Source organism: Cherax quadricarinatus, chromosome 84 (assembly GCF_038502225.1).
Source record: "Cherax quadricarinatus isolate ZL_2023a chromosome 84, ASM3850222v1, whole genome shotgun sequence".
NCBI lineage: Eukaryota > Metazoa > Arthropoda > Malacostraca > Decapoda > Parastacidae > Cherax > Cherax quadricarinatus.
In genome coordinates this window covers 15847120-15863401 of record NC_091375.1, presented here as the reverse complement: position 1 = coordinate 15863401, position 16282 = coordinate 15847120, and the positions used below count along the sequence as shown (strand labels likewise).

General features: G+C 42.4%; 1 protein-coding gene across 1 annotated transcript in view; it reads right to left on the bottom strand.

The window, feature by feature from the left end:
• Positions 1-1531: 1531 nt before the first annotated feature.
• Positions 1532-16282, bottom strand: part of LOC138850908 (probable G-protein coupled receptor Mth-like 1) — a 51861-nt gene continuing 37110 nt past the window's right edge. The window contains exons 4-9 of the mRNA XM_070103199.1: positions 8843-9021; positions 7076-7223; positions 6231-6320; positions 5595-5676; positions 3109-3305; positions 1532-2651 (exon numbers count right to left, since the gene is read on the bottom strand). Of these exons, the coding sequence (XP_069959300.1) occupies positions 2021-2651; positions 3109-3305; positions 5595-5676; positions 6231-6320; positions 7076-7223; positions 8843-9021 (1327 nt within the window). The 3' untranslated portion in view covers positions 1532-2020. The remainder of the gene's footprint in view (positions 2652-3108; positions 3306-5594; positions 5677-6230; positions 6321-7075; positions 7224-8842; positions 9022-16282) is intronic.

Sequence of the window (16282 nt, the reverse complement as noted above, 5' to 3'; positions counted from 1 at the left end):
TTCATTATACACTGCTAGTACATGTTAAGAAGTAAATTAAGCTCTGTCTATTCACATCAACTTAAGTCTCCAGCTTGACCACACTGAGTTTTGTTCACATCATTTATGATCATAGCTTATTTGTTGTGTTCAGCCCACAGCCAAAAGGACCTAGGTTCAATCCCCAGGCTGAATTTTCTGCCAGTGAACCAATGCTTCACCTGACACTACTTTTATAAGCTTCACATATCGAGCAGATGTCAACAGCTATGGCCAGTGAATAACGTGAAGCCAGAGGCTATATCACTGAAAGGTACTATTGATTTTTGCTCTAACTTGAGAACAATTATACACACTCGGGTACTGTATCTACAGAAACAACTGTTGCATCAGGACAGGTTGAATGATGTGGCAAAACTTCAGTAATACATACAAAATAACTGAACAGTAAATACTGAATAAATGTACATCCAATGTAGACTGCTTTTTACTGCCACCAAATACTTTTACAATTCCTTGGTGAAAAATTATCTTTCTTGATAAAGAAAATTTTTTATAAAGCATTCAGTAAAAATATTAAGTATGATTTGCTTCTATTAACATCAAGTACTACCATCAATCTTGTTTCAATAATCAAGTGGTAACTATAATTTCATTCCGCTCACACTGTACTGAGTGTTCATACAGACACAGCTCGCTATAGAATTCTATAATGTCTTTCCATATGCTGGCTGCTTTCATATATACAGTATACATAAGTTTTTAACACATTATCTGTCTACCACCAGGGTACATGTATTTGTATGTAAGTATGTAGTGCATGCATATAATTATAATGAGAAATGTACCAACTGTTTGCACTGAGGGAGGGAGTTGGGCATGTTGAGAGTATGGAGTGGATAGGATGACAGAGACTATAAATGTAGGGTGGAAAGTAGGAGTAGGGATTGTCTCAGGAATGTTTACAGGGAAAGGAAAAACAAAAGAGGCAATGAGTTCTAAGGCTTGAGCATCCAGCAGGCTTATATGAGCTTGTTAGACAGGACTAAATGGGGACAAGTGTTTTTTTTTTTTTTTAATGAATATGCTGTTGGAGTGTGTAACTTTTATGAAGGGATTCAGGAAAACTGGCTAGCTAGACTTGGATTCTGGAAGTGGAAAAGGCAGTGCCTGTGCTCTGAGGAATGGGTGGGAGTACTGCAGTCAGCACACTTCTAGCAAGACAGTGATTGAATTAATGAAAGTGGATGTGTTTTCTTTCCTGTGACCCTGCCTTGGCAGGAGATAGCTGCTGAGATTAAAAAAAAATTACTCAAGACTTTCCACATAATCCTCTATGATATTTCCAGTTCACAGCACATGAATATTCTGAATAAATCATTAATACATATGTAAGCCTTATCTTCTTAATTTCAATATAATTTTGCGAATAACACTTTTATTCCACTAATATATACTGTACCACATTTCCAGACATATGGTATATGTAAATGTGTTTTAGAAGTATATTTAAAAGATTTTATGAATCAACGAGATACGCAAAGACTGGATGCCTGCAGTTGTTCGAAAGTATATTAACATTAATTCATGTACATTTACTGGTCAGCTATTGTAATTTCACTGATTTATACAAGGTACATTGAAACATAATCCACTACATTAATCTTCATCAGATAAATACAGTTACTGTATTTTTGGCTCCCATTTCCCTAGGTGCTGTATGACACCTACAGATTTAACACTCTCGTTGAATGTAATAATAATCTAATTTACAATATGTCACATAGTTTAACTAATTTCTTTTACAGAAGTGTAACCCTAAGAAACTGCACAAAATGTGTGGTTTCCAACATATCTATGGTAAACCTGGCTCATTAGAATTAACATTAATTATATATGTATATATAACAGTGTATATGAAATTATATACTGTACACAGTTATTTTAAATAATGATTCTCGGAAATTATAAAATTACTGTAGCTATAATTCATATTTATTTAAGAAATACTGTACTGGCAAAGTCCAAACAAGAACACTTATCACACATCTACAGGCTGATCATCCTCATCGTCTGTGGTAAATGCTCTGTGATGCCTTGGTGGCACAGACCCATTACCTATACCAAAAATTTCAGTATCATCATGGGTCTTTACAGTGGCATTTTCTGTGGTTTTGGCTGGGGCAGCATTCACACACTTTCTCTGTTGAGTAGTATTTTCACTCTCTGTCTGATGTGTAGCTTCCTTTACACTTCTGGAAGGCACTTCTCTCTCACCATCTCTGATTGATGCAGACTCCTTGTGATCTATCTGACTTGTAGGAACATCCTCATTAGATAATCTCAAGGAAGCCTCCTTGACAGATGACAGAGTTGGCTCATCGTTGCTGTTAGGTAGGCAATCATCATCCATGTGCTCAACAACAGAGTTTAATTCACTCATGGGAGTGCACTGATCACCAGTGGTAATACTGTTAGTGGATGTGCTTTCACTCACATTCCAAGGATTTATAGCAATAGGCAAACAAGTGCTTTCTTCAGGTGATGCATTACTTTTCTCAGCTTGTTCACCTTCTGGGCTGGTAACTTCATTGATGGTGTCCATTGAGATGGAGTTGGGAGAGTGAATTTGGGCACCAGTGGTAGATACTAGAGATGATGCTGACAACTTCCTGTGTGGATGAAGAATAAGTCACAACACTACGATTGGAACAATTAACAATTAACTTACAAATTAGAGAAGAAATTACACATTGTAGTCCATCCTGAATTACTCATGCATAATTACATATAGCAATACAACATACATTCTGCCTCAACTGTATGTATTATGCTGTTATTACAGTATTGTATATTAAGACAGATAAGCTATGACAGTAGAGTAATCTAAAAAGAAATTTATCTGAACAGTACCTGTTTTTTATGTAATACTGTAGTTACAAAACACTTACAATAATAAATATTATTATTCAAGGATAGCATAAGCACAATGTAGGCATAAACATTAGCAAGTGTAGTAAAGCAGATCTCTCCTTCAAGTAATACGTATGTTAGGGAGTGATGAATATTTTTTGTGAACTTTTTAGTACAACCTCGTTTATGGATTTAATTTTCTTTAACTAAACTGACCTTGAAGCAGATGATGGATCAAAAGAGATCTGGCTCTGGACAGTCCTCTGCGAGGCTGCTGAATGACTTGGTCGATTCACAGATGAGCTGAATGAGGTACTCTCCTGGCTACGTTTACCCGTTTTAGACTGTGACTGACGGGATGAACCAAAGAATTCTTTCACACGACGCAAGTATGGCTCCCAGTTGTTGCGGATCTAGATAAAAACACCCTGTATTAGTAAGGCATACAGCATATTTATATTTATTTATGTATTAAAAATACAAGCACATTGTTCTTCCTTCATAACTAATTTGATGAACCAAACTGATGGTAGGATTGCTGGTGTCTTTTGTCTGTCTCATAAATATGCAAGATTACAGGCAAGTCTTGCTGCTTCTACTTACACTTAGGTCACACTAAACATACATGTACAAGCATATATATACACACCCCTCTGGGTTTTCTTCTATTTTCTTTCTAATTCTTGTTCTTGTTTATTTCCTCTTATCTCCATGGGGAAGTGGAACAGAATTCTTCCTCTGTAAGCCATGCGCGTCGTAAGAGGCGACTAAAATGCCGGGAGCAAGGGGCTAGTAACCCCTTCTCCTGTATATATTACTAAATTTAAAAGGAGAAACTTCAGTTTTTTCTTTTGGGCCACCCCACCTCAGTGGGATACGGCTGGTACGTTGAAAGAAGAAGAATTGCTTTTTGGTATCCAAAACTATTACTGTATTATATGTACAGTACATGCACAAAAAAGTACAAAGATTTGGACTAGGTGACCTCATTCATCAATGGCAGAGATACAGTGGTAAAAAGCAGAGGCCTCCCAGTATGTGGTGGTGGAAATGATGTGCATGTTGCTTGGTGAGGCTTGTTAAGCATGACTGGGTCTGGCTAGTAATTGGATGGATGACTAAGAGGACCTTGAAAAGCCATAAGCTTCCTGTCCTTGATGAAGTATACCTAAAATCATTACGAATTTATATCCATTCTGTAATATGGAGACCAGAACTGAACTGCATAATCTAGGTGAGGCCTTACTAATGATGTATAAAGCTGTACTATAACCTCTGGACTTCTGTTGCTTACACTTCTTGATATAAATCCCAGTAATCTGTTTGCCTTATTATGTACACTTAGGCATTGCTGTCTTGGTTTAAGGTTGCTGCTCACCATAACCCCCAAGGTAGTAGGTTGGTAGACAGCAACCACCCAGGGAGGTACTACCGCCCTGCCAGGCGACTGTGAAACAGACCTTTGAAACTGTTTAATATGATGGTAGGATTGCCGGTGTCTTTTTTGTCTCATAAACATGCTGGATAACAGGTATATCTTGCTACTTCTACTTACACTTAGGTCACACTACACAGGCATGCACATGCATATACATGTATATATATACAGACACACATCTAGAGTTTTTCTTCTTTTTCTTAATAGCTCTTGTTCTTGTTTTTTTTCTCACTACTTATCCATGTGAATAAAAAAAAAATTAGAAAAGTTTTTCTAAGACTGATGCACTGCAGTCATGCACTGCTCATTGGTTATAATCTCAGTCTACACGTCATAATCATATAGAAAAGGTTTACAAATAGCCTGCCCCTCAAAGGAGGCTGTTCAACCCCTAGGATCATATGATCTATGAAACTGGACTCGCCTCTTCCTTCTTTGAATCAAACTTAATTGCCTCCCATTATCTCAGGTGCTGTATAACCCACACAAGTGTAGTGTTTCCCTCATGAATATAATAATAATACCTGTGATAATAATATAGCCGAATGGTTAAAAAATGAGGATTGCCTTCCATTCCCCAATATTGTGTGAACCCAAAGGGTTTAGACTTTAGAGATTCCCATAAATATAATAATAAAAATACAGTGGAACCTAGGTTTTTGTACACCCCAATTTTTGTAGGATTCAGTTTTCGACAACTTTTTCCGTCAAAATTTTGTCCCAGTTTTCGTACATCACCTCGGTTTTCGTAAAGTTGACAATGGTCCGTACTGAACCCGTCCGCCTGCCTGTGTCACTCAGCCACTCAAGCACTGAGTAACTCAGTCTGCCTTTGTTTGGCATTGAGTGAGCATCGCCCAGTGCATTCAGCAGAAACATTTCATAATAATCTATTGTGTTTTGTGCTTGTTTATCGAGTGCAAATGCTATATAAGCCACCATGGGGCCAAACAAAGTTCCAAATGCTAGCCATTTGATAAAGAAGGCAAGAAACATGATGGAATTAAAAAAAGAAGTTGTAGCTAAGTATGAAAGTGGCGTATTATCACATTGGCTTTTCAGGAAATAATAGGAAAGTGTACCTGATTATATTTAGCTCCTCAAAACTGGAAACTCATTAAACCTCAGCAGTCTTGGTACTGAGAGATCAAGATTTAGGGGGTTGTTCTTTTATATAATTATTCTCAGTTGCTAAATAAAGAGGTTGATTTGAGATTCAGAAATTATGTAAAGTGTGATAACAGGATCATTGAAATGCACTTACTCTTCGCAGCATATTCCTCTTGCAAATGAAAATCAGGAATATTGATGAGCCCTGAAGTGTATTTATGATGTCAGTGATCATCCTGCAAAGGAAAATATTGATAATCAGTGCAATAGTGATCAGTGAACAATAAGGTGGCAAGAGTGTGTATATCTAAGGCAGAGATTTAAACTTACCTTACAAAATGATAAAATGATTCCTAATCGTAATGGCAAGAGGCTGCAAATTCTTTAATGAACAACTATATCTCAGCTTGGATCTCCGGCTAGTGAAAACAAACTGAGATTTTTTACCAATTGTAAATAAATTTAAATGTGTCACTTCCTTTTGAGTTTAAATACAATATTATGATTTTTCTTTAGGTTTATTGTGTTATATAAATTCAAATATATTATTATTATAATCAAGGGGGAAGCGCTAAACCCGGAGGATTATACAGCGCCTGGGGGGGGATGTGGAAGGCATTCAGGCTTAATTCAGGGAACTGGAGCACAGATCCAATTCCCTAAATCAAGAGCCCCTCACCAACATCAAGGAACCTTCCTTGAGGGGAAATTCAAATATAAATTTCTACCACATACAATTAATGTTACACTTTTGTTTAATGAAAAAGATCACAATATTACCCATACTAACCAGGCCTCACACGTTCCCTCCTGCCAAGAAATAACCTCAGCAAGCCATGTCAGACCCATCACCAGGAACAACTTAATGTACAACCACATCCTGAAAGTACAATACACCTTAAAAGTTTAACAAACAAATACTAACACAATATAGTTTATTTACAAAAATACAATGCCCAAGTTACACATATGCTCACTTGCAAATGGGGTACCTAGGGACCAATGATAGTTTCTATGTGAATGAATGACTGAGCCAACATATAGTCCAAAATTACCCCGTTTCAACAAGAACTCCATTTATAATGGAACCTTTCACCTACTGGGGAGTTGATAAAGTGCTTGAAGGCTCCAGTGAGTGTAATGTCCTATTTATGAAAGGATTCACTAATGAAAGGTCTTTCCACCACAGATTGACAATAAAGACACCTAAGGGGGTTCTTCAAAATTAACTGAGCTTGTTTAGACATGAGGCTCCAGCATAGTACAAATCTCATTCAGCAAATAATTGGCGAGGGAGAACCGCTTCAGCTCCACTTCTGAATCTACAAGCAACATTCACTAGGTCTTTCATCATCAGTCAAATCATCATTGGGTGGTTTGACTGCCACCACAACACTACAGTTGACAGAAAATCTGGGATCGATGTAGACAATAATTTCCTTCACATTCTTCCAGCAGCAAGCTTTACCAAGTGGGAAAATGCCATCACTATAGAGGACAAATTAAAGTCAAGAGGGTCCTGGGCTCTCAGCCAGATGAGCCAGCACCAGGCAAGTGGAGAGTGAATAATATAGGATTCAATAAGCTTCTGTCACTTTGTAAAATATAGTAAAAATGAAGCTGAGGAGTACTGACCTTTCTCTATTCTGCTGACGTGTACGCTGTAGGATGGGATCATTCTGAGCCACCAGGAGGATGTAAGCCACCTGGGCGAAAAAGATGATATTGGCTATTACCAGCACCAGCACGAACCCGTAGAAGTATGCCCACAGCGACTTGTCATCTGGAAAGACATACACTCAAATATATTGTAAACTAAATACATTAAATACATGTGGCGTATGTACAACGAAGATAGTGGTAACGTGCAGTCTCCAATGATCTCCTTAAAATTATTGCAGCGCTGTATAACCCTTGTGGCTTAGCGCTTCTTTTTGATTATAATAATAATAATAATCCTTAAAATTATCACATCATTGATGGATGGTCAAAACTAATTTTTCACTCACCATCATAACTACATTTTTTAACTCACTTGCACAGGCATGGTTCACTGCTATATCTATAATATCACTAGGTATATATAACCATTAAATGCCATTGACGACTATATTAATCACGGGAAGCACTAAACCCGGAGTCACGTAGCACCCGGGAGGAATTCAGGCTAGATCAAGGGAAGGGGGAGGATAAGTCCGGTTCCTTGGATCACGAATCCATCACCGGTATCAAGGCACCTTCCTGGAGGAACCATTAACCATTATTAACATCACCATCACTTGAGATTACATTCGCGCCACCACTATGGATATATTACTAAATGTGTAAGATCCCTGCCCTTAAAGTGAACATGAGTCCATTGCTCTAAACATAGAAAGAAGAGGTGCCAAAATAAATGTTATTAGCAAGTTCTTTAGAGAGGTAGAATAATGGTATGGGCTACAGAAGACACGACACCTGTAGTGTACCTGAGGAGGGATTTGGGGGTTAATGCCCCCGCGGCCCGGTCTGAGACCAGGCCTCGTGGTGGATCAGGGTCTGATCAACCAGGCTGTTACTGCTGGCCGCTACAAGGGAGGTTCCTTGATGCCAGTGAGAGGATCTTGGCCCAATGAATTGGATTTGCTCTTCCCTTCCTGGCATCGAATCTGACTGCCCCCCCCATTCCCCAGGTGCTATAAAGCCTTTTTAAGGCTTTAACACTCCCTCCATGAATATTACTAATTAAAAAGTCCTGTAGGTAATTACCATGGGCACAACACTTATGTTGGTTTTAAAGCCTTTCGACAAAACAAAGTTCATTAAGGCTGCATGTCACCTAGTCACCATCAGTCATGAATACTTTAATTTCTAAAAATTGGATTAAAGTACTCTTAGTGTACATATACTAAGACATACAAGTTTTGTGTATATAATCTGTGATCGTCTCCTGTGTTCCACTAGCCAGGAATTATTATTATAATCAAAGGGGAGGGCTAAACCCATAGGATTATGCAGCACCTGGGGGAAGGGGTGTGGAAGGTATTCAGGTTTAATTCGGGGAATCGGAGCACAGATCCAATTCCCTAGATCAAGAGCCCTTCCCCAGGCAGGTACCCTCGAGGGTCCCTGCCTACAGAAGTAGCATGGAACTCCACTCTTAAGATTGCTGTTTTTTTTTTTTTCCCAAAAAAAATTTTCAGATAAGTCTTACTATATTATTACAGATAAGTCTTACTATATTATTACAGATAAGTCTTTCTGTTGGTAAGTATAGCCGTTTTTATTCATGTAATGCCATGTTGCATGACCTTGACTTATCCTGGGTTATCAGGTCTATAAGGTTACAAATCCAAATGAAATCTTCAACAAGGCTACATGGCAACTCATTCTCAGCATCCATAAGGCTTGTATGATACTCACTATCAAACCAGCATTTCTTGTTGCCAAACTCTGGTCTGACGACCTGGATGTTTGGAGGGAGAGTCTGGACAATGATGGCTGCCAGGGAAATCACAATAGGACACCCCCAAGCGTACATCGAGTACATCTTGAACCGTAGCCGTGACAGCTCCCCAGTCTCTGCCACCGGCCGCATCGACCTGCACCAGAAAACAAAGATTATGTGGGTAGGGAAGATGGAAATGAGAGACATCAATAAATGTTGCTAGCGCACTAAGCTCATAAACTGAGGTCCGTGGTTCGATCCCCCCGAACCACGTGTTTCCTTAAGATACCTGCTGTCCCTGTTCACCTATCAGTAAAATAGGTACTTGGGTATCAATCGACTGGTGTGGGTCGCATCCTGGGGGCAAAATTGACCTAATTTGACTTAAGAAATCGTAATGACACGATTGCAAATAAACCATACCCCCGGCCGGGCTTGAACCCGCGGTTTTGAGACTCTATGACCGCGGGTTCAATCCCGGCCGGGGGTATGGTTGACCTAATTTGCCCGAAATGCTCTGCATAATAAGGGGCTTTCTATATAGCAGTATGTCACTGATGTCAACTAGGCCTGTACACATTGTACATGTATTTGTTGAAATAATAATATTATTATTATTATTATTATTATTATTATTAAGGTGCAGAGAAAAGGACTGTAGAACGCTGGAACTTGAAAGTTATTCATCAGTCTGTGTAAGTTACAACTTACATACTAGCTAACAACACACCCAAAATGAAACCATCCAAACCATTAAAACAATTATATAAAACTATCTTATAAGTTTAATAACTTTCCTGCAAGGCCAGAGCCTAGCTTAACGATCACCTCCCAATGCGACCAATTATGTAAGTGTATTTATGTAAGTGCGTTTGTACGTGTATGTTTGGGGGTCTGAAATGGACTAATCTACTTCACAATATTCCTTATGGGAACAAATTCGGTCAGTACTGGCACCTGAACATACTTCTGGAATGAAAAAATATCGTTAATCGGGGGTCCACTGTATATGTTATTATTATTATTATTATAATCAAAAAGAAGCGCTAAGCCACAAGGGCTATACAGCGCTGCAGGGTAGGGAAGGAAGCAAGGGAATTGGATGGCAGGAGGGAGGGGGGATGATCAGCAGGTTACAGAAAACAGCGGGGCAGGGGATAGTACGGGGGTAGAGGGTAGCAAGAGATACAAGTAGAAAGGGCTGAAAGTATCAGAATTTGTGAAGTAAGTCAGTCGTTGTCAAAAAGTCAATAAGAGAGTCCGGATGAAAGGTGGGTCCATCAGCGAGAAGGGAAGGTAAAGAGAGAGCAGCGGGGCGAAGACGACGACAGAGGTAAATTCTGCGTGCTCGTTGATAAAGTGGGCAGTCCAACAGAATGTGGCTGACTGATAATGGAGCTTGGCAATTCTCACAGAGAGGAGCAAGACGCCTCTCCATGAGATATCCATGAGTAAGACGAGTATGGCCAATGCGAAGACGGGAGAGAGTAGTCTCCCAACCTCGACACTGGTGATAAGAAGACGGCCAGTAACCTATACTCGGTTTAATAGACTGAAGTTTGTTGCCGAGCATAGTAGACCAACGTTGTTGCCAACGGGTGTGAAGGTGGGAAGATATTACAGCAAAATAGTCCGTACATGGAATACCTCTATAAGAAACTGGTAGGTCATGTACTGCTGACCGCGCAGCAGTGTCTGCCTGTTCATTGCCCTGTACGTCAACATGACCAGGGACCCAACAAAAAACAATATCTTTATGCTTAGTAAAGATGCGGCGTAGCCAAAGTTGGATACGGAGGACTAAGGGGTGAGGTGTATCAAATTTTTGTATAGCCTGTAAAGCACTAAGGGAGTCTGAGACAACCACAAATGATGACACAGGCATAGATGCAATACGGATAAGTGCTGTAAGGATGGCATATAATTCAGCAGTAAAAATACTAGCTGAAGATAGTAAATGCCCTTGTACGACGCTGTCCGGAAACACTGCTGCGAATCCTACGCCGTCAGAAGACTTAGAGCCATCTGTGTACACAGCAATGGCATGAGAATGAGAGTGAAAGTGGTCAAGAAAAAGAGAGCGGGAAGCGACCGTAGACAGTTGGGCTTTCGAGCAAGGGAGGGAGAAAGAACAGACTCGAACAGCTGGGACCTCCCAGGGGGGTAGGGAAAAGTGAGATGCTACATGTACATAGAAAGGTGGTAGTTGAAGAGAAGACAAGAGCGAATGAAGGCGAAGAGAGAAGGGACGGAGTAAGCAGGGGCGGCGAACAAATAAAGAATGTCTACTAATATCAGTGACCATTCTATAAATGGAAGGATTGCGGAGATCATGAGAGCGTACATAGTAGCGCAGGCAATGGGCATCACGGCGATCGGATAAGGATGGAACGTTCGCTTCTGCATAGAGGCTTTCGACAGGGGAAGAGCGAAAAGCACCAAGGCATAAACGTAATCCTTGGTGATGAATGGGGTTAAGGCTAGAGAGAGTAGCAGGAGATGCCGCTGAATAGATCTGGTCACCATAATCAAGTTTCGATAAAATAAGGGTGGAATGTAGGTGAAGGAGGGTTCGACGATCAGCTCCCCACGAAAGATGAGCAAGGGTTTTAAGAAGGTTCAGCCGGCTGTGACAAGTTGCCTTCAGAGAGGTAATGTGAGGTTTCCAGGATAACCTACGATCAAAGAGGAGGCCCAGAAACTTGACTGTATCACGTTCAGGGATACGTGAGCCATAGAGGTACAAAGGATGATCAGAGATGACAGAGCGTCTAGTGAAAGTGATTTGGTGGGTTTTAGTGCTGGAAAATTTAAACCCATGTGTGGTGGCCCAATTGGAAACACGGTCGACTGCATGCTGGAGAGAAACTGTAAGGAGGTGACAGTCAGCGCCTGCACAGGCAATAGCGAAGTCATCAACATAGAGTGATGACCAAATATTTGATGGAAGACTAGAGGCCAAATCATTAATAGCAAGGAGAAAAAGTGTTGTGCTCAGAACACATCCCTGGGGGACACCTTCAGCTTGGACAAAGTCCGGGGAGAGCACATTATTAACCCGAACACGGAAATGCCTGTCAGTTAAAAAGTTCTTAAGGAAGGATGGTAGATTGCCTCGAAGGCCTAAGGAGTGGGCTTGGGCTAAAATATTATACCTCCAAGTTGTGTCATATGCCTTCTCAAGGTCAAAAAATATGGCAATAACTGAGTGGTTATTCGCAAAGGCATTACGAACATACGTATCCAAGCGCAGTAAGGGGTCTATGGTAGAACGTCCCTTACGAAAGCCATATTGACGAGTGGAGAGACTGTTGTGTGTCTCTAAATACCACACTAAACGTCTATTTACTAGACGTTCCATTACTTTGCAAACTGCACTGGTAAGAGCAATGGGACGATAGTGGGAGGTTTCATGTCCCGTAGTGCCTGGTTTGCGGAAAGGGAGAACAATGGCGGATTTCCACAGCTGTGGAAGAACTCCTTGTGACCAAATAAGATTGTAAAGGCGTAATAGGACTGCAAGGGCTGACTGATGTAAATGTTGTAGCATACGAATATGAATGTCGTCGGGCCCAGCTGCCGATGATCGACAAGCTGAGAGTGTTGCCTCCAGTTCTTGAAGTGTAAAAGGCACATTATACTGTTCTTCTCTGAGAGAAGAAAAGTCCAAGGGTGCTAACTCTCTGGCAGACTTTGAGGAAAGAAATGAGGGGCATAGATGGAGTCCCTGAGAAATACGGACCAGATGATTGCCAATTTCATTGGCAACATCTAGTGGGTTTGCTATATCAACACCGGCAACCCGCAGAACAGGAGCCGGGTCAGGAGAATATTTACCACTCAGTTTTCGTACTTTTTTCCAGACTGCACTCATAGAGGAAGCAGAGGTGATGGTGGAGACATAATCTCGCCAGCAAGTGCGTTTAGCGTCACGGATGACACGGCGAGCGATCGCACGCTTCTGTTTAAAATCAAGGAGTCGCTCTGTGGTTCTATTGTACCGGTACCTGCCCCATGCAGCGCGTTTCAAACGTACTGCACGAGCACAAGCAGGAGACCACCAAGGCACGCATTTCTGAGAATGCCTGCCCGAAGTTTGGGGTATAGAATGAGAAGCTGCGGTGAAAACGGAGGACGAGAAGAGGTGTAAAAGCTCATCGATGGAGGACGAAGAAGGAACCTCTTTAAAAACAGTCAGGTGTGAGTAAAGGTTCCAATTTGCCCGATTAAATTGCCAGCGTGGGGTGCGAAGAGGTGGCGAATATGAAGGGGAAGTAAGAATGATTGGGAAATGATCACTGTCATGTAAGTCCGGGAGAACAGACCAAGTAAAGTCTAATGCGGCGGAGGAAGAGCAAACTGAGAGATCGATGCAAGAGAGAGTATGAGTCCGAGGATCAAAATGGGTGTGAGTACCTGTATTTAAAACATGGAGGGGGTGGGTGGCAAGAAAAGCCTCTAACTGAATTCCACGGGAATCACAGTGAGACCCTCCCCAGAGGAAATGGTGGGCATTAAAATCACCAAGTAACAGAATCGGTGGCGGTAATGACGAAACAAGGAAGGCAAAATCCGGAATAGATAATGCCCGAGAAGGAGAGAGATATAAAGAACAGAGCGTATACCACCTATGTAAGTGGATACGGGCTGCTGTGTAATGCAGCGAAGTATGAACAAATAGCTGATGGTACGGAATATCAGTGCGGAGAAGAAGGGCACTTTCATTAAAGGTCCCATCAGGAAAAGGATCTGAAGAATACAATAAATTATAGCCTGAGATGTGAGAAATAACAGCAGAGTGTAATTTTGGTTCCTGTAAGCAAACACCAACAGGGGCAAACTGGGAGAGTAACATCTGAAGCTCACCCCGATTACCCCTGAGGCCGCGTATATTCCACTGTAAAAAGGCCATGATTGGCAATGATAAAGATACTTGAAATCCGCAGGTAAGGGTTCCTACGGACTAGAAGGGTTAGAAAAGTCCACATGCGGAGGCAGTGGAAAATGTTCAAGCAGCGAAGGAACGGTGCGCTGTGAAGAAAGGAGTTGCGCAGATGGAGCAGAGGAGAGAGGAAGAGCGGAAGGTGGATCAGTGTCCATTGATGGTTTGGTCTCTGCAATATATTCAGAGATTGCTTCAAGTGTTTCGGAATTCAGAGATGTCGTATGGGAGACAATATTGGGAATGGTAGGGGGAGGATGAGTAAAGATTGGAACTGTATTGGACTGTACCAAGGTAGGGGGGGGCGAAAGGGTGGAGGGAACTGGAGAAGCGTGGCAGGGGACAGAAGAGACAGGAACCTGGGAGGTGGCAGAAGAGGAAGAAACTTGGGAGGGAACAGGGGAGGAAGGTACATTACGAGGAGGAGGGTGAACCTCTGCACTTGTAACTGAGCCAGTGAGAGGGGAAGAACTAGGGACAGAGACAGGGAGGGTAAAATGAGGAGGTGGAAGATGGGTAGGAGGTGTTACCGGACCTTTTTTTGACTTTTGAGAAGTAGAGGGACGATTGGGAAGAGGTGTCGTACGAGGTCTCGTCGATACTGAGGCTTGTAAGAGAGAACTCGAAGAAGCGAGATTAGACTGAGGCGTTGAAGTAGGGACGTCTGAGCCGAGGACAGCAAAAGGATTAGATACAGGAGTGATTATGGGAGAGGTAACCACAGAGGTGGGTGTAGAAGATGGGATACCAGAAGTGGGGGGACGTTTTGAAACACGGGAATAAGAAACACGTGGGAGTCTCCCTTGGAGGCGGAGATGAGAAACTGCCATGGCATAAGGGAGACCTTCTGTCTCTTTGAGGTAACGGATTTCCCGCTCGTTTAAATAGACCTGACAACGGCGAGAGTACGAAGGGTGAGCCTCATGACAGTTAAGGCAAGAGGGAGATCGATTGCAAGACGTATTAGAATGGTCATCGGCACCACAGACTGGGCATTCGGCGATAGATCTGCAATATTTCGCTGGATGGCCAAATCGCCAGCAATTTCTACACTGTTGTGGTGTAGGGATCACCTTTCGAACTTGTAACCGATGTCCTGCTATATAAACGGAGGATGGGAGTTCTCGGCTGTCAAAAGTTAAACGAGCCACATTGCTAGGGTATCGTCTCCGCCCACGGGCAGGAAGAACGTAAGTGTCTACCTTGAGGATTGGGAGATCTTGGAGTTCCAGCTGTTCTAGAATGTCGGTGCCACATGTCTGGAAATTTTGTTGAACTATGGTATGGGGCAGAATAACGGTACCACTACAAGAATTGAGGGAATGATGTTTTTCAAGGGTGACAGGAACAGTATCTATATGGGAAAGACGAGAGAGCTCACGAGCCTGGGTAGCATTCTGTACGGTAATGATGCGCGTACCGCTCTTAAGAGCATGAAAAGAAATATCTTTACCAACATGGCGTAGGAGTGCCTTGCCAATACTATGGTCAGAAAGATAGGCAGTAGAGGAAGTTGGTCGTAAAGTGAAGAATTTAGTCCACTGTTCAGTCTGAAACTGAGCGTGGAAAGGTAGTGAAGGACGTGTCGATCGTTTCTGAGAAGAACGAGAAGGTGAAGGTGGAGAAGTATCATCAGCAGGTAATTGTCGTTGACGTTTAGGCGTGGGACCAGAGTTGGTCCGACGTGGAACGGGTCGGCGATTTGAAAATTGCCGCACCGTAGAGGGAGAGGCCGGAAGCATAGTCAGAGGAGAGCGAAGGTCTGATAAATCGAAGGAGTCAGTCGAGGCCTCAGTACCTGAAGCGGGTGAGGAAACAGCACCGGCAATAGGTACAGAGGCATGAGGAATGTCTGAAGAGTGGTCCAAAGACGAGGCGGGGTCAGAACGGGGTGCGGTATCAAGAAGGGGCCCGGGGGTACCAGGTTCATGGACTAGGGCTGCCATGGTTAGGTTACTTCTTTCTTTTTGTTTTTAAGAAAAAAAAAGAAAGAAGAAAAGAAAATAAAAATAAAAAAAAGAAAAAAAAAAGGGGGGACCGGGGAGGGATAGTTCCTAGGAGGGATGAAAGGGCCAGAAATCTCCCTCCGCGCCCAAGAGGACTCGACACCGCTAGTAGCGCAGATGCAGCATGGAACCCGTGCCATACCCTACCCTTCATGCCAGTAAACCAGCAATCTGGGATAGCAACCTCACATCTGCCGAGCTACCTCGGTGGACAAAAGAGAGGGCGGCCGGATATCCGCCACAAAGCATACCTCCTTCAGCCACCACCCCCGGAATCCGAAAGGTGGCTTCCAGAGCTACACCCGTCGCCCAAAAGACACCCAAAGCTACTCCGGGATACCGGAGAGGGATCGGGACATCCCTAGGCAATCCAGATTCCACGGCAAACTACGCCACCGCCAAGAAACCTCAACGGAATGGGATGGACCCCGGTGTCCTTTCTCCTACCTAGGAACTAGCGCGCCTGT